A 23,865-nucleotide genomic window follows, 5' to 3' on the forward strand; every position below is an offset into this window, starting at 1 on the left:
CAGTAGTACTTCTTTATCAGGTAGTACTTCTTTATCAGGTAGTACTTCTTTATCAGGTAGTACTTCTTTATCAGTAGTACTTCTTTATCAGGTAGTACTTTATCTTTTCTTTATCAGGTAGTACTTCTTTATCAGGTAGTACTTCTTTATCAGTTACTTCTTTATCAGGTAGTACTTCTTTATCAGGTAGTATCAGGTTACTTTATCAGGTAGTACTTCTTTATCAGGTTTATCAGTAGTACTTCTTTATCAGTAGTACTTCTTTATCAGGTAGTACTTCTTTATCAGGTAGTACTTCTTTATCAGGTAGTACTTCTTTATCAGTAGTACTTCTTTATCAGGTAGTACTTCTTTATCAGTAGTACTTCTTTATCAGGTAGTGCTTCTTGAAGAGGTGAGGTTAAAGATGGGCAGTGACTCTGCTGTCCTGAGGTCAGTGGGGAGTTCATTCCTCCACTGAGGGGTCAGGACAGAGAGAACTTCCACTTCCTGTCCTCCTGTAGTGTGAGCGCCCCCTGCGGCTCACTGCCTGTAGTTCACTTCCTGCCTGTCTCACTGCCTGCCTGCCTCACTTCCTGTAGTTCACTTCCTGCCTGTCTCACTTCCTGTAGCTCACTTCCTGCCTGTCTCACTTCCTGTAGCTGACTTCCTGTCCTCCTGTAGTGTGAGCGCCCCCTGCGGTTCACTGCCCGCAGTAGCTGACTTCCTGTCTTCCTGCAGCTGTCTGTAAGATGGCGTCCAGCGGAGGACTCGGGGATCCGGACTGGACGGCGGCGGTGCGGCCGCTGCTCTCCGCCTCCTACACCGCGTTCGAGACGAAGGAGCTTCCGCAGCTCATCGGCTCCATCAGCAACAGGTAGGACACGTGTCCAGGGCCGGCTACCTGCTACCTGCTACCTGCTACCGGCTAACGGCTAACGGCTAACTAGCTAACTGGCTAACTAGCTAACTTAGCTTGGCTGGTTACGGTCGATGGAAAACGTTAGCCTCTGTTAGCCTCTGAGCTAGCGTTAGCCTCTGAGCTAGCGTTAGCCTCTGAGCTAGCGTTAGCCTCTGAGCTTAATCTGTGTTGTCATCGAGTCGCTGCCGTTAGCTTCAGGCTAATGCTAGCTCACGCAGTGCTGGTTAAGCTGCTGTTATTCACACACTACGCATGCGCAGTGGAGGTGTCTCCTGAAGGTGCCACCAAAGCCGACGAGAATGTGCCTCATCATTAGCTAGCACCAACAGCAGCCAGCGAGCTAACAGGGCCCACAGGCTCCCACTGCCTCCCACTCCCACTCCCACAGGCTCCCACTCCCACAGGCTCCCACTCCCACAGGCTCCCACTCCCACTCCCACAGGCTCCCACAGGCTCCCACTCCCACAGCCTCCCACTCCCACAGGCTCCCACTCCCACTGCCTCCCACTCCCACTCCCACAGGCTCCCACAGCCTCCATAGACTGTAGCTCTGATGAACCCCACCAGTGTTGGTGACTACATCAGTGGACAGAAGTGTCTTATCGGGTGTGTCTGTCTGTCTGTCTGTCTGTCTGTCTGTCTGTGTGTGTGTGTCTCTCTGTCTGTCTGTCTGTCTGTCTGTCTGTGTGTGTGTGTGTCTCTGTGTGTGTGTGTGGATGTATGTCAATACATTTCTCGAGGTTGCTGCTTTGTAGTTAAACGTAAGTCTTACTGTGTCACTGCTGTGCTACGCTACGAGGAAGCTGTGCAGAGCCTGTCACGAGATGGACTGGTCCCTGGTGTCAGGGCCCAGAAGAACTGGTGTCAGGGCCCAGAAGAACTGGTGTCAGGGCCCAGAAGAACTGGTGTCAGGGCCCAGGTGGACTGGTGTCAGGGCCCAGAAGAACTGGTGTCAGGGCCCAGGTGAACTGGTGTCAGGGCCCAGAAGAACTGGTGTCAGGGCCCAGGTGGACTGGTGTCAGGGCCCAGGTGAACTGGTGTCAGGGCCCAGGTGGACTGGTGTCAGGGCCCAGATGGACTGGTCCCTGGTGTCAGGATGAACGTCCACGGTGTCAAGATGAATTTCTTTACATTGACTGTACCCTACGGGCAAATGAGCAACCCGTCACCATGGAGGGGTAATCGATGCCGTAGGACCACCGTTTGACGGTAGCAGGTTGTCTTGGCATCATTCTCAGTGGTGACATCAGCTGATTCCTCTGGGTTTGTAGTTGTTTGGTTTCATTTTCCAAAGAAACATCAGCAGCCATACTGCTACCGGGCCTGTTAGTTTCGTTTTCAGATGAATCGTCCAGCTGGAGTTGTATACACGTTTGATATGCCTTCGAGCTCATTCTGATGCTCACTCATTCAGATCGAAGCATATTGCTCATATGAATCTTCTAAACATAGTGAACATGAGAGTTAGATAATTATGTCATGATGATTATTATGAGTATTTACCATATTCCTTGTTTTAAAGTAGAGATTAGAACTGGTTTTGGCTGATTAAAAAACAACAACAAGATGCATAAAACAGTAGCAGGCGTAATATAATAGTCTTCTAGACTTAGAAATGCGTATTGTCTTGGTATGGCAAAGTGAAGGATTTTTTAGTCACTTGATGAGATTGATGTATGGGAGGCTTCAGAACCCCCCCCACTAATATAGACGTATATATAAGGCAAGAAACATACTGTTCATGTCCCTGTTTTCGGCCACACAAGTCAGTCTCCACCAACAAAGATGGTCCCTTCTGTCTGGAAGTATGTGATGAGATCACAGATTGAAGAGGCGTCGTATGGTTTTAGCAGTTCAAGCGGCAGTTCTAGATGGTGTTTGACACCACTGAGGTCTATCAGTAGAAACATGACATCAGAGCTGTGTGTTTCCATATGTTTTTTGGACACCAAATAGCCTAAGCTTAACTGCATAATTAAACGCAGGTTTTCCCTGGAGACAAACTGTAAGTAGCCAAAGAGCATCATGAAGATACAGCATAACAGTGTGCTCAAAGGCTTTGCTGTTTCCTGAGGACAATGTACAATGTCATGTCACCATACTGACAGCTAGGGACAGTTTTGTTTTCTTATTTATGTGAGAATATATTTATCAGAACTCATTAATTATTTTTTTTAAATGCATGCAGGTGTGCCTATACCATAATACTTTCTCCAGGCCTGTCTACATAACTTTAGTTGTTGTGCATCAGTTAGCAACTACAAGCAAGGCAAGAGACACAGAAATCTATATTAATCCAAAGGTGACACTTATCATCATTTGTGCAATGTAAATAATTACATTTTTAAGAACTTTATTTTTTTCTATATATAGGTTGTTGGAGGCTATCTGACTGTTGCTGATTATTATAAGTGGTATTAAGTTCATTGGACTTAAGTGTCTCTCATACAAACATCCTCATCTTCTGTTCTGTTTCTCCTCACTCTCTTCTGCAAAAAGAAAATGCTATAAATGTCCTACATAAATTCATATTAGACAGTGTTTAATGAGATATTCCACTTGTCATTTGCAGTGAATCAGACATCCTTCACCACGACAAACAATATGAGCCTTTCTACTCATCGTTTGTGGCACTCTCCGCACACTACATCACCACAGTATGCGGGCAAAGTATGTTTCTTTCTGTAATTGAAATTGCTACTGCTTTTCAGCCAAAATATTTAAAATTTACAGGTTGTGTTTCTTCCACCCAGCAAATTGTTTTTACTCTGTCTCCCTAGTACCAAGAAATCAGCTGCTTTCGGTTGCTGCAGCTTGCAAAGTGTTGATTGAATTCTCATTGCTGCGCTTGGAAAACCCTGATGAGGCATGTGCGGTATCACAGGTGAGAGAAGCAAACTTCATGGGAGATTGTAATGTAGGACAGCATTCAACTGAATAGTTTTCTTTTCAGTTTTGAGGAGATGGAACCAGCCAAAGACTGTTAGCCGCTCAGTCTTGATTTTAATTGTGTTGAATCTTGCATGATTGTTTTTACATTCTGTTCGTTAATTAGATATTAACTTGCTTTTCCTGGTCATTTGTGTAAGTTCTCTGTTTTGAAAGGACATTATTTACTTGAGTTATACTGTTGACTTTTCCTCAGAAACACCTGATTCTTCTAATAAAAGGACTTTGCACTGGCTGCAGCAGACTAGATCGCACAGAAATCATTACTTTCACTGCTATGATGAAATCTGCCAAGTTGCCTCAAACTGTCAAGACCCTTTCAGATGGTAAGTGTCCCTTGAAGCTTTGTTTATACTCAAGCTATGCCGTAGCGCGAGCATCCACAGACAGCGCATATTTTCAGAGGCTTTTATACTTTTATATGCGCTGAGGTCGGCATTATTCTCCGAAACGCCAGAGGGCGTATAAACAAAAGGAACTGTGAAGAAACAAAAAGACAACGGATGGAATGCCCATTGACTGTAGGTGTAACTGGCAAAAGCCATAAACCAACCTCCACTATGCCGAAGAGGGATTGTGATTATGAATAAACTCATATCTCATATTCATGGACTACTTTATTACCTTTGTAGAGGCCCATGTAAAGAAAGAAGTCAAGTATTACATGAATTATAAGGAAGCAAAGGTTTAATGTCCTGTAAACAATTACATTTGGCTGGAAAAATATATACTCAAATGAAGCTTTTTAAGACTACCTGTTTCCAAAGCATTTAAATCCGAATTGGCCTTCTTTGTATAATCCCTAGATATGTAAATAGTACCTTTTATCAGTTAACTATTTGTAAGAGTCACATGATTGTTCGCCACGTTACAAAAATATCATAGGTGCACAACCAAGCGCCGCAAAGTATAAACTAAGCTTAAGGCGGCTATTTTCTACCACCGGGCTGGGACCGCTGGTGGGCCTCAGAACACCATCCAGTGGGCTGTGGACGAAATGTGAGCTAGTTAGCGTTCCCTTGGATGCAGTGACACTAAATGATTGGCTTTTGAAATCAGAAAGTGATTTGATTTGACAGACAGCCCTACGTCAGTAATAAAATATGATCCCTAATACATTACATTTTTATTCATAATGGCAGTCAGGGATGGGTGAACATAAGCAGAAAATGTATTTTGGTCATTGCAGGTGACAGTGGATAAACACATATTTACAGCCAAGTTAATTTTTCTCATGTTTATTTTTCTCATTTAAATTTTTCTCATCATAATTTTTTCACAATCAAAAGTGGGAGTTAAATTACAGAAGGTTGAGAACAAGGAACGGACCAATGTTAAACAATATACTACCTAGTAGATGAGGACACATCCCTACTGGTAGTAAAATGATTCATTTACTTTCAAAGAACAAACAGCAACATTGTTACCTGAGAAATGATGTGGCCCCTCTGAGATATTTTTGACTTGGGGCTTATGCATTGGTGTTTTTATTTATTTATATTTATTTAATAAGTTAATTTGTCTTGTATTGACTGGTGTAGTGATGGTTAAGTGAAGTTGTTTGTATTTGTCTTTTACTGAGATTTAAAAAATGTACAGAATAATCCCACAGGCGGATTTGCAAAACAAGAAATCTTCAAAGCTTTGCTCTGTGAAAAAATGTGTCCTTCCTTGTTCATTTGATAGTGGAAGATCAGAAGGAGTTGCCCAGTGCTGTGAACCCAGAGCTTCGACACAAAGAAGTACAAATGAACTTCTTTAATCAACTGACTTCAGTTTTTAACCCTGACCTTACCACCATCTTGGCCTACCCGTCAGCAGCGCACATGCAGGCAAGTGTTCCAGCTCAGCCCTACAGCTGCATCAGTGATTGACAGCTTTGGTTAATCACAACAACTAGTTTCATTATCTTCTTATCATTGTTTTAACTGAAAATATACTCACTTTGAACCTGTGATATAAATTGCCATATACCAAATTAAAATCAGCATATGGATATAATTAATCATGATTCTCTTTTCAATTATAGGCTGAGAGTGATTGCAATGACCAAACCACAGATCAAGCTATTCAGGCCAAAATGAAAAATGCCTTTGTGTCTCAGAATGTGTCAAGCTTACAGGAACTTGGTGAGTGTTTGTTGTTTTATGAACACTCCATTTACAGTTCCACTGATAACATGTCTTGTCTCTTTAAAAAAATGTACCCTACTGTTTGTGCTGAAACACAATGAACAAACCATTCCTGAGGATTTAGTTATTATCAGTACAACTATATTGTGCTATAAATGTATTTTTCAGTACAGCCCTGAAGTAGTCAGAATATGTTTTCTAGGCTTTGATTTCCAAATTGAATGCTAATTTGGAATTTTAGAGTCTGTCTGTATTATCTATTTGATGAATGTATAACACAGAGATGCCCAGTGTTTTAAGTGTAAAGCACCTATCACCTTGCAGCGATATTCTTGCTGGTAATTGAACAGAATCTTTGTTTAGTGCATTTCCCTGGACCTTTTTACATTACATTACATTACAGTCATTTAGCAGACGCTTTTCTCCAAAGCGACTTACAATCAGTAGTATATTACATATCATTCACCCATTCACACACTGATGACAGGCTACCAGGCTACCATTTCAGGCCACATGACTCGTCACTAGTGTTCATTTTAAACTTTTTCAATTTTGTTGATTTCTTACTAGAGCTATTAATAATTTTTTTCCATAATTTGTATTTCCAGGTGGGTCTGAGAAGTTGCTCAGAGTGTGCCTCAACCTGCCCTACTTTCTGCGCTACATCAACCGTTTCCAGGATGCTGTATCAGCCAACTCTTTCTTCATCATGCCTGCTACGGTGGCTGATGCCACTGCTGTTCGCAATGGGTAATATAATGAAACTGAAGTCAAATTTTATGATAATTCATACTTTTATATTATAATTTGGTTTGAAGGGGCAATTTTATCTGTTCATGTCTCTGCATTATTTATTACAAGTGAATTTTGTTTTTCTTCCAAACATTAAATGACCTTTCTGTACTTAAAACCCAAACATAGATTTCATTCACTGGTGATAGACGTAACCATGGCTTTGGACACACTTTCCCTGCCTGTACTGGAGCCCTTGACACCAGGGAGATTACTGGATATGACCGTGCTGGCTTTAAGCTGTCTCTATGCTGGTAGGTGGAAAAACTCTGTTGGTAATTCAATCTAGGCGGAATTGTAGACTGGACAAACAATAGACCATAAAACAGTGCAATACAACATGTGTTTGAATGTACTAGCAGCAGCTGAAACAACCACTACTATGCCTTCCCCTTTTTAATCTATAACTGAATGTTTTAGTATTCTGTCAAAATGGTAAATGAAAACAACAAACACTATTTTTACCCATTTAGGTGTGAGTGTGGCCACTTGCATGGCCATTCTGCAGGTAGGTAGCGGATTGCAGCTTCGCTCAGCCTCCACTGGGACTAAAGAGGAGGACTATGAAAATGACGCAGCCACAATTGTCCAGAAATGTGTAAGTATTATGAGTGCCACATTTTCAAATGTTTTACTCGGGCCCAGAGAGTTAAAGAATTGTGGGAATATACGTTTATCTAATTATCCTTATCGTCTCATATTTTGGCATTACATCAAATCTCTCTTTTTTGTTATCTCTAATGAATTCCTTGCCAGCATTCGTAACAACATACAGCACATCTGAAATGGTAACAAGTGCAAAATTTGTATTTGCAACAGCTGGAGATCTATGAAATGATTGGACAAGCCATCAGCAACTCCCGCAGAGCTGGAGGAGAAGTGAGTACTATGGTTGAGTGACAAACTAGAATAGTAGAAGTGTAAGGAGTTCAGTGCTAAGAGATTCATTTTGACTCGGCCACTTCAGAAGTAAACTGTTTTTGAAATTAAAGCAAAGAAATGTGTCAGAGATTTTTCTAAAAAAAATTCTTGTTGATCCATTTTTTTTTTTGTTCTTCTCTGTGTACTCCAGCATTATCAGAACTTCCAGCTGCTTGGAGCCTGGTGCCTTTTAAACAGCCTGTACCTGATTCTTAACCTGAGCCCCACTGCCCTGGCAGATAAAGGCAAAGAGAAGGATCCCCTGGCTGCGCTGCGTGTCCGTGATATTGCTGCTCGCACCAAGGATGGCGCGGGATCACCGAAACTTGGTCCTGGCAAAGGGTAATTTCTGATGAATACAAGATCAGTCTGTATAATGTTTTCGGTGTCACTGAATCAGTTTTGTCTTGTTTTTATTTCTGAAGATGTTAACAGTGGTTCAGGTAATCATATCTCAGACATTCTGTTCAGTAGGTTATTTATAAATTAGAAAGCAAGAACTGCATATCTCTGAAATGGAGTGTTTATTTTACTATTACATTTAAGAAAATTGTCATACTTCAGAAGTGAAATAAGACCATTTCGTATGCATTCATTATTTTGTCCTTTTCTTCTTTTCCTGAAGGCACCAAGGATTTGGTGTTTTGTCCGTTATCCTTGCAAACCACGCCATCAAGCTTTTGACTTCGCTTTTCCAGGATCTGCAAGTTGAGGCTCTGCACAGGGTAAGTCAAGCAACAAACAAAATACACACACTATTTGATGCATTTTAATGTAAATTTCCATTATTTAACAACAAGTGTCTTACTGTTGTCATTGTAGTGATTGTGTACATAAGCCTCTACTTAAAACATTACAATGAATGTCGAAGCTCAACTCGGACAGCATCTGACTTCTCATTTTGTATTGCCTCTCATTTTTTTGGCCGAAAAATGGCCCATGTTTTAAGGTAACAAAGCAAACATACATGTTTGGAATCCAGTCAAACTTTATTTGACTAATTCCAGTCTTGAAATGATTACTCATTCACTGTAGCTGTATGCAAAGCATTTATTGTAAAGAAACAAAGTTGAGACATTAAATTAAATAAATGGCTAAGGAAGGTTGTCTTACTTGCTTGAATAATAATAAAATGGATATAAACATACAAAGAAAACCTGAAACAAACATATGCAAAAGGAACCTCTATTTCTTCAAAGCCATGTTTCCTGCAGGGATGGGCAAGTGACGGGCCACCAGCTGAGCTCAACATCATGGCACAGAGCACTTCCATCCAGAGGGTCCAAAGGCTCATCGACTCTGTCCCCCTGACCAATCTACTCTTCACCCTTCTCTTCACTTCCTACAAAAAGGTGCCATCATTATATATTTAAATACCTGTTATTTGCATAATTGCAGGCAAGGTTATAATTTCAACATCGCAAATAGAAAACTGCTTGTGTTGCTTTTTTGAACACAAAAGTGAAAAGATTGAAAAGATTCAGTTTCTGTCAGCTTCCATCAATGGGAAAGCCTTATTTCCACAGCCTGTTTATTTCTAAAGACTTAACTTTTAAATAAGAAGATATTTTTTCAAGTAATTGTTTTATCTGTGCGATGCAACATAGCACAAAAGTTTACATAGTTCAGAGAGACATAAGTGCAACTAAATATACATAGAAAAAAACCAGACACTGATACATGTTGTGGTGATGAATTCATTGAACAAACGCATGATAAATGTTTTAGCAGCAGTTTTTTTTGTCCTCTACATACTGACTGAAAAGAGTGAAGAATCAAAAAGTATGATCATTAAGACTGTTCTTGTTTTTCGTTCAGGCTTGTGTTCTCCAACGCCAGAGGAAGGGCTCAGTCAGCAGTGATGCCAGCGCTTCTACAGATTCAAACACCTACTATGAGGATGATTTCAGCAGTACAGAGGAGGATAGCAGTCAAGGTACTTTATCATTCTGCTATTGCATCATCACTTTAAAAAGCCTCCTTAAAATTGAAAGGTCAAGCTAGACTATGCACTCACATAGCAGCTTGAGGTTTGCAAAATAATAAGAAAAAAAAAATCATATCTCTGGCTGTTGTCTGGGCATCATTTTGACTTCAATCCTTACACTGATGATACAAGAAACAATGCACATATTGTTCTGCACAGCATTGATAGTATTGAAACAGCAGCACAAAAGGACTGGAGATTAAACAGTTTATCCAACACACACACACACACACACACACACACACACACACACACACACACACACACACACACACACACACACACAGCTGACAGACGAGCACAGAGACCAATGGAGAGAAAGAAAGGGACTGTAAGTCATAATTTATTCAAGTTGTCGACGACTCAGATCCTCTTCCATAAGTGCAACAAAGTATGGAAGGCAGTTCCAGCAATTTACCAGCAAACATTGAACATAAACTTACAGAACTACAATGCTTGCAGCCTTTCTTTAGATAACCAGTATTAGTCAGAGTATGCTCCATCATTATTCTAAGGTTTTTTGTAGCCTATACATGCTTGTCAATAAGGAGGAAATTGTCAATAAGGAGTTGATGTATGGCATGAATTAGTCGTATTCAAAAAATAATATAAACATAATAATAATTATAATTATAATAATAATAATAATCACAATACAAAGGTATTAACAAACGGGATTACAATAAAGTGTCTTCATTCAAGAGATGGGCAGGATACTCACAATCCCTTGAAACATTGGCATTGTATGAGAAACAATAACTTAAAGATCAAAACAAATGTATTTTTTTCTTTAATTTCATATTACTAAGATTTATATCCGTCATCCTCACAACAAACAGATACTTATTGGGTATCAACCCTGAAATTCCATATTGGTGCATTAATAATCAATTTGAATGTGTAATGTGTTTATGTACACTTTTTTTTTTTTTTTTTTTTTTTTTTTTTTTTTATAAATGAAGGCATCATCTAACTGTAGGTGTGAAGGAGGTACACTTATGTGCTCATCACTTCATGAGTAAATTGACCAACAAGCCAGTATGCCAGAAGCTTTGTGTAATGCCTTCAAGGTATGCCTCAGATTTATCTTCATGACCCTGTGGATGCAGGTGCTGAAAGCAAAATCTAGTTTTGAGTTTGATCTCTGAGCTAGTGTCAGTGCTGAGCTGTTTCAGTGAAACAGTGAAACAGGTGTGCTGTCAGTGGACCAGTCAGTCAGGTTATGGCAGCAGTGAGAAGGGTAAACATACACATGCACACAGTAATGTCATTCTAACTTTTGTCCCTTCATCACACAATGCGACAGTGTAGTTGACAGTGTCTACTATTTCAGCAGAGAGAAGACAGGAGAAGACAAGTGCAGCTTGTGTCTCAGGTCAGCAGTTTTCTGTCCTCAGGTCAAAAACTTGATGTCCACCTCACTGTCCTAGATTCATTTTGTTATTGTTTGTCTCACAATTTAGGCTCTGAGCTGTCGCCCTAATGGCTTCGAGAATGACAGAGCCACAGATGAAGAAGCTTTTTGAAAAAAGTCTGAACAGTGCTTTTGACTGAAATTAACATGATTATGACAATGTTTTGTCAAAGAGATTCATCTGTGGCTCAGTATGGTTCAAAGGACAATACCAGCAGTGTTGACATGTGGGAGCTCATTATTGTTTTTTGCAAGCATTAAAACCTCAGATTTGAGCCGGGTTAAGTATTGAAAAAAGTTGCTGATACCAACATTTATTGTAACTGACAAACTATATTGTGTTCCATGGCTGAGTAGGGTTGACCAAGCTGCTTTCAAGAGCTGGTATCTTAAAAACAAAAATACACCCATTTGTCATCCAGTCTCTGCTCCTGCCTCGTACTGAAAAATTGAATGCAGACATTTACATTTCGTAATTTATCAATACTAAGGTAAATATTTAAATTGATTGTGATACTGTGGTAATATTCCCTATCTTAGATCTTATTCATTTTTTTTAATTGATCCTCACATTCTTCTTAGTTGACATTGCATTTCTCGTCAGACATGCAAAAATAATGTAGGACCCATGTCAAAACAGTGGTATTTTTCTTGAATACAATAAATTTAAGTATGGCTTGTAAACTATGGGCTTAAACACACTGCTACGTCTTGCTGTCACCCAAGGTTTTGATTTTTGTATGTTGCATGCAGATGTGAATATCAACTTAAAGTGATATTCTTTTAAAACTCAAATGTTGTTTCTTGTTTCTGTGTTTGAATTAATCTGTAGATAACTCAACTGGGTACATCTGCTTTGACATGCTTTTTGAAGTCTAATGTTTCTCAAACATATTTAATTGATTCATGATTCTGAAATAGGCAGCCTTGTGTACCACCCAGAAGGAGATGGGTGAGTGTTCAGTCTGTTGTCAGTTAGGTGGTCAGCAAAAGCAGACACTTCAGAAAACCAATCCCTGGAAAAAAGAACTACCGTATTTTCCGCACTATAAGGCGCACTTAAAAGCCTTTAATTTTCTCAAAAAACGACAGTGCGCTTTATAATCCGGAGCGCTTTATATATGGATTAATTCTGGTTGTGCTTACTGACCTCGAAGCGATTTTGTGTGGTACACGGAGCTCTGTCAACATGTTTCAGTTGTAGGAGTGTGGGAAACAAAAGGGCTGAGAAAGGCTTTTTGTGGACGGAGTAAATAAACGTCGGCTTTATTTCACACTCTGCATTCGCTCTGACAACACAACAAGCGCTCCCCCGTCCCACATCATTAACTCATCAACCCACTAACGGTCATGGGTAATGTAGTTGAATAAACCTAACAAGTAAATATAACGTCAACAAGGCTAGCTCGCTGTGAATTCTAACCAATATTGTCCTGCTAGTGAGTGGTCACTACATAGTACGACTTAATAAACTACACAGCCGCACCGCAGCAGCATCACGGCCACCGTAGTCAGGAGCGTCGCGGAGTAATACATACTGTGCTTCACCATAATATTACAGTGTGTGTGTATAAGGTTCACCATCACATTACAGTGTGTGTGTATAAGGTTCACCATCACATTACAGTGTGTGTGTATAAGGTTCACCATCACATTACAGTGTGTGTGTATAAGGTTCACCATCACATTACAGTGTGTGTGTATAAGGTTCACCATCACATTACAGTGTGTGTGTATAAGGTTCACCATCACATTACAGTGTGTGTGTATAAGGTTCACCATCACATTACAGTGTGTGTGTATAAGGTTCACCATCACATTACAGTGTGTGTGTATAAGGTTCACCATCACATTACAGTGTGTGTGTATAAGGTTCACCATCACATTACAGTGTGTGTGTGTATAAGGTTCACCATCACATTACAGTGTGTGTGTATAAGGTTCACACATGTGTGTGTATAAGGTTCACCATCACATTACAGTGTGTGTGTATAAGGTTCACCATCACATTACAGTGTGTGTGTGTATAAGGTTCACCATCACATTACAGTGTGTGTGTATAAGGTTCACCATCACATTACAGTGTGTGTGTATAAGGTTCACCATCACATTACAGTGTGTGTGTATAAGGTTCACCATCACATTACAGTGTGTGTGTATAAGGTTCACCATCACATTACAGTGTGTGTGTGTATAAGGTTCACCATCACATTACAGTGTGTGTGTATAAGGTTCACCATCACATTACAGTGTGTGTGTGTGTATAAGGTTCACCATCACATTACAGTGTGTGTGTAAGGTTCACCATCACATTACAGTGTGTGTGTATAAGGTTCACCATCACATTACAGTGTGTGTGTATAAGGTTCACCATCACATTACAGTGTGTGTGTGTGTATAAGGTTCACCATCACATTACAGTGTGTGTGTGTATAAGGTTCACCATCACATTACAGTGTGTGTGTATAAGGTTCACCAACATTACAGTGGCACCATCACATTACAGTGTGTGTGTGTGTGTATAAGGTCCAACATGGCACCGGTCAAGAGACACGCTTACGACGCGGACTTCAAACTCAAGGCTGTCAGTCACGCAGTAGAACATGGGAATAGAGCAGCTGCGAGAGAATTCAACATTAATGAATCAATGGTAGGAAGTGGAGGAAGTTTGACTGACTGACTGTTTTGTTTCGCTTAATGCGCCTTATAGTCCGGTGCGCCTTATATATGAAAAAAGATCGAAAATAGACCATTCATTGACAGTGCGCCTTATAATCCAGTGCGCCCTATAGTGCGGAAAATACGGTATCTTTCAGAATTGAACCTCTCTGATGGGGAAGCAGTCAGAGCTAGTGAAGGAGGTTGAGTGATAAACTAGATGTTGTTGGGCTCCACCTGTACACACAGGTTTGGGAAGACTTAACAACCAACAGCTGAGCGCTGCTGTGTTGGACGATCAACTCTCTGTAGCAGCCGGTGGAGAAAGGCTTGCGCGGTTATCTCTGCTCAAGCAACTCTTTGATTATCTAGACGGTTTCGGTTTTCCTGGATAGAGTCCCAGAAAGGGAACTGATTCTTCCATAATTGTAAGAAACTACATCCACACTACTACGTTTTCCATTTTAAAACGCATATCTTTGCTACACTTAAACTGAGCATCCACACTAACCCAGAGTTTTGAAGGAGTTTGGAAAGCTACCGAAAGCCTGGTAAGTTTGAAAACTCCAGGGTTACCCTTAGTGTGGACAGACGGAACCGAAGAAGTTTGAAAATGATGGTGTAGACACCATGTTCGCTACGTGATTGAGTCTAAGCAGTAACGACTTCTTCTTCCCTGATTCGTCACTTCCCTATCACATGACCATTTTACGGAAGAAAACAAACAGGTCTACGGGTGATTAATTTCAACATGGATAACCGATTACAGGTGTTGCTGATCTAGTTGTCTCTACAAGCAGCTGTTGTGCAGTTATTATTATTAGTTATATTCCAAATGTAATAATGCTATCACATCCGGAATGCGAAGGAGGCAAGCTGTTATTTAAGCGATTAGTGAGCGGCGTCTCCAGCGGCATTATCAGCCTGCACAACTATTCTGAAGTGCACAAGGAAACTGTAAACGAACAAAAGCATAAATGCTCTCCAGTACGACAGGGACTTTCAGCCAAATGGCAGAGCTATTAGTGTGACAGCAGACAACAACGTAACCGTGTTGACCACATTTACTGACCCATAATCTAGTAAACTTTGATTTGTAAGTGTTCAATTTGAAAAAGGAAATTTGATGTGTTTGTGACAGAGATAGATCAAGCTTTGTAAAAAAAATTGAAAAAGATTCTATTTATGACAAACACTATGTTTGAGCTTGAGGTAGTGGTACTTAATAGCAGAACACTAAATTGATGATTTCCTTTTTAGTCCTATTATCACGTCTGCCGACATGATTTACACTCGGATAAAGAGAGGAACAGAGCTGCTATCTTAGTCGTGGCAGAGGCGCCTGTTTGCCAAGTCTTCAAATCCTTCCTCCAAATGAATTCTTCCTGTTTCCCATGGGATATTGGGGACATAGAATCAAAGTGTGCCATGATGCCATTTTTTACATAGCTGAGAGTTATGGCTAAAAGGTAGATGAAACCTTGTGCGGCAGCAAACAAAAGGACCTGTTGTTATTCACATGAAGAGGGAAGCAGAGACCTTTTGTGTCTCAAAGATGTCAATGCTTTCTTTGCATATTCTTTTAGATGAGACACTCGCATTTTAATTCCTGTGTTTCAATAGTTTAGAGCAAATTGATTTACAATAAATATTCACTGAAATTGAATTACATTAGAATGTTGTTTCAGGGACTTTGTCATTGGACATTAATATTTTCCATACTGCTTCAAATACTGTAATATTACACCAAGAAAATATTTAATCCAGTGCTTTATATGTCAAATTATCCCAGAATTCAGGCGTATCGTATTTAAAACTTTTTATTTAAATTTTTAGCAGATGCATGTTGCTAGTGCATACAAATTTAAATATATCTGATGCCTGTGATCTGTTAATTGTAACACAATGCTTTCTGCCATGTTCTAGTGCAGCAGTGATGTGTTTTCAGTTCAGCAGATACTGTTCATCTTCCATTAGAGTCTCAACACGTGTTTTGCATCAAGTGTCAACCTGAATAACATTCTGTCTCATAACATGCCAATAACGTATGAAATGTATGAATATACACACACACACACACACACACACACACACACACGCACACACACACTGAAAGGCAGCTGTATTAACTCATTAATGTATGCTATTTAAAAATATATAATATTGATTTTTAAAAAAAGGGAAATACAATGCAAGTAAATGCAATGAATGAGCTTTTTCTTATTGTCGGTGATAGCAATTAAAAGTTGATGTCCTGAGAACAACCTCTCAGAACAAATAGTCTGTTTTCTTTAAGTGGATATTCACCAACAGGATGTCACTATATGTTCACTCTTTACTGCCATCTTTAGCTTGTGTCCACCGCCTTCACAGTGTCATAGGTGTCACTAGTTTAAAGCTTTTTACATTTTGTCTTTTGGTCACACCACTACCACTCCACAAATATGTTGTATGTTTTGGGACCTTTCTCACTCAAAGAAATTCATATAAATTATTTGTCTGCAGATGACGACAGTGAACCCATCTTGGGGCTTTGGTTTGAAGAGACAATTTCGCCCACCAAAGACAAAGTCGCTCCCCGCCCCCTCCACCACCCCCACCTCTGGAGACCTCTCCCAGACTGAAGAGCCCCAGCAAGCAGAATCCCAGTGAGAATGGCAACATCTTAGCTGGACGTAAAGACCCAGAACTGGTGAGGACCTATATTTGTGTACCGTACAACCTAAGTCCAGCGTAAACTGCACGTGTATTTTCATTATAATGTTAGCGTTCCTGTTTTTTGGTCTCTACTAATAGTTTATGAACAGATTTCGGTTTTAATGTGTGACAAGCCAGCAACTCATCTTTTTTTTTTTTTTTTTTTTTGTTCCTAAAGTTCCTCAGTTTAGCCTCCAGCATTCTGAACTTCATCACCACCTCAATGCTCAAGTCCAGGAACAACTTCATCCGAAACTACCTGAGTGTGTCTCTTACAGAGCAGCACATGGCTACACTAGCCAGCATCATCAAAGACGTGGACAAAGATGTCAAAGGTACACCAGAAAAAAAAACTCATGAAAATTATCTCACATTTTGCCCTAATTTCCCTTTGTTGGCTAGGTAGCTGATGAATGGTGTAGCCCATAATTGGTAGACTGCAATGCATGCTGGATTAATTAATCTATTTTGTTCTCCTCAGGCTCCTCAGATGAAGCGTTTTCTCTAGCTCTGTATCATTTCAACCACACCCTGGTTACATCAGATCTTCCATCCCCAGCTCTGCAGGTAAGAGGAAATTGTTTGTTATGCCAGTATCTTCTCTTCGAGTTACTCATTAATGAGCCTATTATTTATGAATTGTTTATTCAATGTCACAGACTTATTTCTGTATCTTTTGTAATTTCCAGAGCACCCTTCTTCAGCAGTTAGGCGTTGCACCCTTTTCAGAGGGTCCCTGGCCTCTGTACATTCAACCTCAATCATTATCAGTGCTCTCCAGACTTCTCCTCATATGGCAGCACAAAGCAAGCGTGCAAGGAGAGCCAGATGTACCCGAGTGTATGAAAGTCTGGGAAAGGTATGGAACCCATTGCAGTCATCTTCATATGTTCAATGGACTGGTTTACATTTTCCCATGATGCTGTTAGCAAAGTGTCCCCAGCTTTGTTTATACTTGGACGAGGCACCGTCGCACAAGGCTCTGCAGATGGCGCTTAGGCAACCTCATTATTGCCAAGGAAGAATTGAAATGAACTCCTTTTCATGAACATCATGTATCCCCTTCATACAATCCATGTAAAGAAAGGTCTCAAGTAGTAGATGCATTATAATATAAGAAATGTTTGAATGTCCTATAAACAATTTATTTTGCTGGCAATATATTAACTAAAATGTAGATTTGTAAGACGTCCTGTTTTTAACACATTTAAATACAAATTGGCTGTCTTTGTAAAATCCTCTGACGTGTTTATAGTACTTTATCAGTAAACTATTTGGGACAGCCCCAAAAACCCTGTATGCAGTGGGCACCTGATTACAAAAATGTGCAGGTGCAACCAAGCACTGCGACAACTTGCGGATCCTTTGGGCAAGCTGTGATTATGTCATTTACTGGCGCAAGCACCTCGTGCCAGCTTCACTATGGAAAGCATCAACCCGATTAGAGAGTGCTCCCAAAAAATGCTCTGCTACACTTTGTCATCCCTGTTATAGAATTGACGGCCATTTGAAGTTAATCAGTCTTTCAGAATCTACCAATATTAGTAAACAAAGAAGACACACCTTTTACGGTGCTGTGGTTTGCAAAACTGTGGGATAAAAAGGAAACGTGCTTGTTAAAACCTATACTAGCTTATATTTGCACACAGTTTATAATATTTTTGCTACCTTTTCTTTCCTGTGCTTATAGATTTTTGGGAACATTGAAGCAGCACACCATCCAGAGTTCTGTGAATGGAGAAGACGACCTTAACGTAGAGCACCTCCAGCTTCTACTGCTCCTCTTCCACAATCTGTCAGAGCGCGGTCGGCGGTCAGTCCTGACCCTGGTCACCCAAGCCATCACTGAAGTGGCACAGAACAAAGACTCCCAGCTGAAGGCAGTGCCCCTCAACCTGGCCCGCCTCTGTCTGGTGTTTGACTACCTGCTGCGCCACTACTCCAAGGCGCCATTGTACCTTTTTGAACAGGTTAACTGCTTATTTTTGATTGTCTTGTCCTGATAAATAGTGTAGATTAGGTGTTGATCTATCTTTTTGATTTACATTTTTAGTTATTTTATTTTATGCAAAGTAATGCACTGTCCAGCAAATCATTGATTTAATCTTTAACCAATCCAGAGCACTTTCCCATTAAATTCCTTTGGATCAGTTGTTGGCAACACATCTTGATAATACCTCAGATTCACTTATTTCTATAGTAAATGTTGTCTTGAGTTATTGGATAAACAAGCCAAATAAAGTGGAAGTTTAAGTCATCTTTATTCCAATGCTGAATCTTTGAATAACTGTGACTATGTCTGTAGCACTGGAAATTTAGCTTCTCTCTATCATGAATATTATCTATAGGTGCAGTATAACCTCCTCACCCCACCATCCACTGGGCCGAGTTCTGTTCAGGAAGGGGGCAAACTTGGCGGGATCCCACTTTACTACGGATTCAAAGAGGTGGAAGAGAACTGGGCCAAACACTGTTCAACAGGTAAGACCAATGACCGAAATTAATTTTTTTACACATTGGCAAGAGCATGACATATTGTATTTACACATGTACTCTTTCCTGTGACATTATGTAGAACGAACTGGGTCACTTACTGTTCCTGTATCTGTCATCGTTGGCTGAACAGTGTCGTTTGTGGTTTATATCAGACAGACGGCAACCTCTGGGCCTGAAAAGTGAAGCTATTGTGATGCCTAAAACTCACATTCTTTCTAATAGCTAGCAGGGGGCAACTCCTGATTGCAAAAATAAGTTTGATTGTGTGGTGATTTGTGTGTTATCTGTGAAGAAGATGTGGCTATGGTGGTAGAAGAGAAAATAATCTGTTCTGTTTTTGTACATTTTAACCTTTCTTAGATTCAAATGTTCAGCCCAAATTCTACTGCGTTCTGTCCCCTGAAGCATCTGAAGATGACATCAGCAGACTGGACAGCAAGGTGAGACTTTGTGACCACCGAGGGCTCGGTGTGTGTGTGTATGTGTGTGAGGACTTGTCTCTCTCTCTGTGTGTGTGTGTGTGTGTGTGTGTGTGTGTGTGTGTGTGTGTGTGTGTGTGTGTGTGTGTGTGTGTGTGTGTGTGTGTGTGTGTGTGTGTGTGTGTGTGTGTGTGTGTGTGTGTGTGTGTGTGTGTGTGTGTGTGTGTGTGTGTGTGTGTGTGTGAAAAATATTTTGATTGTATTAAAACATAACTCTTTTTATTCCTGGTAGGTCTTTCCAAAGCTGTTCAATGGAGCAGTTAAATATGATGAACTGTATGCGTGGCTCATCTCACTCCTGGTTGCAGGCTCTCAGTTTGACACAACAAGAAGACAGGAGAGCAAGCCAATCACTCCTATGGTAAGAACACACCACATAAACAAACCATGAACGGGGTAAACAAGTCCATGATGTACGTGGCATCCCAGTATTGCTCAGTGCTTTAAGAAACCAACTCTTCAAGGCTCCACCTTTTTTATTTACCATTGACTTTAAATATTTAAAATTGAATCAGTGCAGTTGCTTACCTCCATGATTAAGACTGTTCTTCTGAAATATGCCTCATATAAAAGCCTACCCTAGTCGTTTGATTTCAAAAGTTGTTTAATGTGAAGCATGAACAGGCAGTGTTAAGATTAAATGAATAGACATTGACTGAGTGCAGATTGGAAAACAGTGTATGTCTGTTTATCACTCTGCACAGGAGGCATGCTCCCTTCAGTATTACTTCCTGATACTGTGGAGGATCCTGGGTGTTTTACCACCATCAAAAGCCTACATGGAGCAGCTGAAGACTGGCTGCAGCGATCCCAGTGAGAGTGACATCCTGCACACACTGCGATGGTCCTCACGTCTCCGGGTGTCTACCTACGTGAATTGGATCAAGGTCTGTTGATACCTGATACTCCCTAAAGAATGCTAATGAGCTTGATGGATGCCAAAACAAATGAATGACTTCAAAAATATTACATTCAACTTTTTTCATAGCTGATGTCAAATATAATAAGTAATGATATTTTGGATTATTGTACTCATCAATCTTCTCACAATTGTTTTACATATTCTAAAAAATCTGTTGTAATACAGTACTTCAGATTAGCATTCATGAAATGATTGACTTCTTGATTTCTGATTTAGACAATATACTGTACTGTGTTTTAGTCTTTTTCATTGTGGTTTATTTTAATGTATGACTATACCCATGTCATCCCTCACAGGAACACTTGGTGATGCAGGGAATGAAAGCAGATCAAGCAGCCTCTCTGGTTGAGATGACTGCTGCTAAATGCAGCACCGTTAAATATGATGTGGAGCTAGCAGAGGAGTACATTGCCAGACAGGTAACGATAACAACATAATCATGTTGATTTGTATTGATTGTTTTTCTAACTAAGTTTTGAGCATGACTGTCTCTCTTTGACAAATTGGTTCTGTTGCAGATTTCTACTTTCTCCAGTGTAGACCCAAACGCCATCCTTCCACTTGATCAGTTACCCTCTCTACAAGCCATATATACACTGGATGCAGTCATCTCGAAAGTGCAGGTTTCTCTAGATGAGCATTTGTCCAAGGTTGCCATTGAAGCAGACACCAACAAGACATCTGAGATCACTAAGAACCTACTGCCTGCCACACTACAGCTCACTGACGTTTACACGGCCTTCACAAGGTGAGAAAGCAATCCCTCTAACTTCTGCACTTTGCTTAAGGCTGAACATCAGACATGCTCATCTAGGTCAAGTAGTAAGTATAGCAAGCTGGAATACAAGGATATGATTGAAAAAACTTTTTTCTATCGCTTTATCTTCTGAATAAAGCAGATAAATGAATGAAACGGTTTTCCTGTTTTTAAAAGTATTAAACAGAAACTAGAGAGGACAAGATTTTTTTTTTTTTTATTGCACCACCTCCTGTACTGTAGAGCTTTCAAGCTGCCATTCTGCAATGAGATCCGCAGTATAATACATGCACTAGGCCAAACGGTATTTCCCAAGATTTCAAGACAAACCATAATTAAGGGTGTCTTTTTATTTCCTACTTTTAAATTTTATATTAACCGGTTGGTGTTAATGCAAATAATTTGTCCACTTTCCTAATAAAAATAAATATAAAACAAACTTGTCATGACCAGGTCTTACCTACTAATGAACATCCCAGAAGAAGGGGAGAACAAGCTTACAGATGCCAAGCTCCAAGGTTATGCTGCAGTTCTGTCCATTGGCTCCAGCCGCTGCAAGGCCAACCAGCTGGGTATGTGAAAGAATTACTCAAGAACAAAAATGTAAAATATATTAACTTTCACACTTTTCTGTACACTCACTGTTTAAACCTAAACTTTTACTGAAACTCCACAGGTCACAGCATTATGCAGAACTTACCATCGGCTGTACAGACAATATGTGAGACTTGGAACGGCATTCACACCAATGAATTCCCCAACATTGGCTCATGGGTACGTCAGTCTAGTTTTTCTTATGGTTCAGTGTGACTCTTTGAAAGCACTTTATTTGGGAGAGTAGGCAATCTACTCACCATATAGTTTTTTTCTAGACTTATACCAGTGGGCTGGTTCTAAGCCATTGAGTATGAGTGGCTTGAAGGATGATGTGTAAATGTAACACTTTTTGGACCACCCACTCCTATTCCAGTCCTCAGCACTGACTTTGGCTAAGCTGTGTTCAGAGCAACTGCATATTTGTGTTGCTGTGCTTTTGTTGGTCTGTACTCAGCCCTAAGATTTTCAGAATTGTAAATGTATTATTTGTATTTATTTATTTCAGTGTAATTTATTTTACATTCATTTTGTGTTTTTTAAACTTCCAATTTTAACATTGGACATAATGCACAGTCCTATCTATATCTGATTGAATGTATTATAGGCAGATCATTTTAAATTATGCATCTTAACCAAAACATTGCCAAAAAGCTTTTAAAAAACATATATCCAATATAGTTAATTCATTATTATTTATGGCAAGTATTAAAATATCAAGATATGACTTACCAATATTTCCCTGCCTGACTCGGTATGCCATGGAAAAACATGTTTAACCAGTAACTATGAGACTAAGAGCTGGGTGTTTTTTCTTTCTCAGCGAAATGCATTTGCCAATGACACCATTCCATCAGAGAGCTACATCAGTGCCATCCAAGCAGCTCACCTGGGCACATTGAGTTGTCAGTCCTTGCCTCTGGCCTCTTCTCTTAAACACATCTTACTCTCTTTGGTTCGCCTCACTGGCGACCTCATTGTGTAAGTGCTTGTCAAATCCTATTTACCATCTGAGTCATTTGACATATTACAAAAAGTATTCCTGGAAAAAAAAACTGAAAACATAATTTAAAATTGCTGCATGTTTGTCTCCTCAGCACAGAGGAGCTGAATCCTTCCCAGGTCGTGCGCACTTTGCTGCCCCTCCTCCTGGAGAGCAGTACGGAGAGTGTGGCTGAGATTAGCAGCACCTCACTGGAGCGCATCCTCGGCCCATCCGAGTCAGATGCCTTCCTAGCACGCATCTATGAGCGTTTGGTGACTGGTTGTTACAACATCATTGCAAATCACTCAGACCCAAACAGGTATGCCATGTACAACGTGATAATTAAATATACCTGCCTTAATAATATGTTTGATATTTACATGAAACCACTGTGTGGTGTGAAACGGCTGTTTGTAGTGTTTAAGATAAAATAATCCTTTATTAGTCCTGCAGTGGGGAAATTTGCAGGATTACAGCAGCAGAGTGGATAGTGCAAACAAGTGACATAAGTAAAAGAAAAACAAGCTCAAAACAGGAATACCAAATAAGTAATCACACAGTAAAGAATAATAAATAAGTAAAAAACCTTAAAAGAGCAATAACTACACCCACAGAGAATAACGGCCCCACCTGGAGCTGTGAGCCTGTTTTAGCAGATTGTTTTCTTTTACTTGCCTGCACATTTATTGTTTGCTTGATTCTCACTGCTCTCATTAATCTTTGATAATTTTTTAGTGGTTTGGATGAGTCTGTCCTTGAGGAATGCCTTCAGTACCTTGAGAGGCAGCTTGAGAGCAGTCAAGTCCGCAAGGCCATGGAAGAGTTCTTTTCATTCAGGTATCTGTTCAACTAATGACACAGGCTGCATTGTTACACATTTATACTGCTACCTCACACATTCTGTGCTTCCTTTTTCCAGCGGTGAGCTTGTCCAGATTATGATGGCGACAGCCAATGAAAGTCTATCAGCAAAGTTCTGCAACAGGGTGCTGAAATTTTTCACCAAGCTTTTTCAGCTCAGTAAGTCTGCTGTTCATTTTAGTCAAGAAAAGCTTTCACAAGGCTGAGGTATGCTTCAAATGAACTGATTCATACGAATTAATGTCTGACCAAATGTAATGGAAAAAGTGTTGAGGGCTGTTTATAAATGGCCACATTTTTGGAAGGGTGTGGATAAGGCG

The 23,865-nt window shown here is 40.1% G+C and overlaps 1 protein-coding gene across 1 annotated transcript in view; it reads left to right on the top strand.

The window, feature by feature from the left end:
• Positions 1 to 675: 675 nt before the first annotated feature.
• Positions 676 to 23,865, top strand: part of ubr4 (ubiquitin protein ligase E3 component n-recognin 4) — a 55,324-nt gene continuing 32,134 nt past the window's right edge. Inside the window, 32 exon segments of the mRNA XM_054609643.1 lie at positions 676 to 856; positions 3,474 to 3,571; positions 3,682 to 3,785; positions 4,047 to 4,176; positions 5,537 to 5,682; positions 5,880 to 5,979; positions 6,591 to 6,732; positions 6,904 to 7,028; positions 7,248 to 7,372; positions 7,594 to 7,653; positions 7,847 to 8,037; positions 8,321 to 8,420; positions 8,910 to 9,047; positions 9,514 to 9,631; positions 16,260 to 16,328; positions 16,331 to 16,446; positions 16,630 to 16,786; positions 16,933 to 17,018; positions 17,141 to 17,310; positions 18,142 to 18,421; positions 18,800 to 18,932; positions 19,308 to 19,387; positions 19,659 to 19,787; positions 20,131 to 20,313; positions 20,645 to 20,767; positions 20,867 to 21,096; positions 21,559 to 21,677; positions 21,782 to 21,879; positions 22,523 to 22,680; positions 22,797 to 23,003; positions 23,420 to 23,521; positions 23,604 to 23,704. Of these exon segments, the coding sequence (XP_054465618.1) occupies positions 732 to 856; positions 3,474 to 3,571; positions 3,682 to 3,785; positions 4,047 to 4,176; positions 5,537 to 5,682; positions 5,880 to 5,979; positions 6,591 to 6,732; positions 6,904 to 7,028; positions 7,248 to 7,372; positions 7,594 to 7,653; positions 7,847 to 8,037; positions 8,321 to 8,420; positions 8,910 to 9,047; positions 9,514 to 9,631; positions 16,260 to 16,328; positions 16,331 to 16,446; positions 16,630 to 16,786; positions 16,933 to 17,018; positions 17,141 to 17,310; positions 18,142 to 18,421; positions 18,800 to 18,932; positions 19,308 to 19,387; positions 19,659 to 19,787; positions 20,131 to 20,313; positions 20,645 to 20,767; positions 20,867 to 21,096; positions 21,559 to 21,677; positions 21,782 to 21,879; positions 22,523 to 22,680; positions 22,797 to 23,003; positions 23,420 to 23,521; positions 23,604 to 23,704 (4,243 nt within the window). The 5' untranslated portion in view covers positions 676 to 731.

Source organism: Anoplopoma fimbria, chromosome 12 (assembly GCF_027596085.1).
Source record: "Anoplopoma fimbria isolate UVic2021 breed Golden Eagle Sablefish chromosome 12, Afim_UVic_2022, whole genome shotgun sequence".
In the NCBI taxonomy this organism is placed as follows: domain Eukaryota; kingdom Metazoa; phylum Chordata; class Actinopteri; order Perciformes; family Anoplopomatidae; genus Anoplopoma; species Anoplopoma fimbria.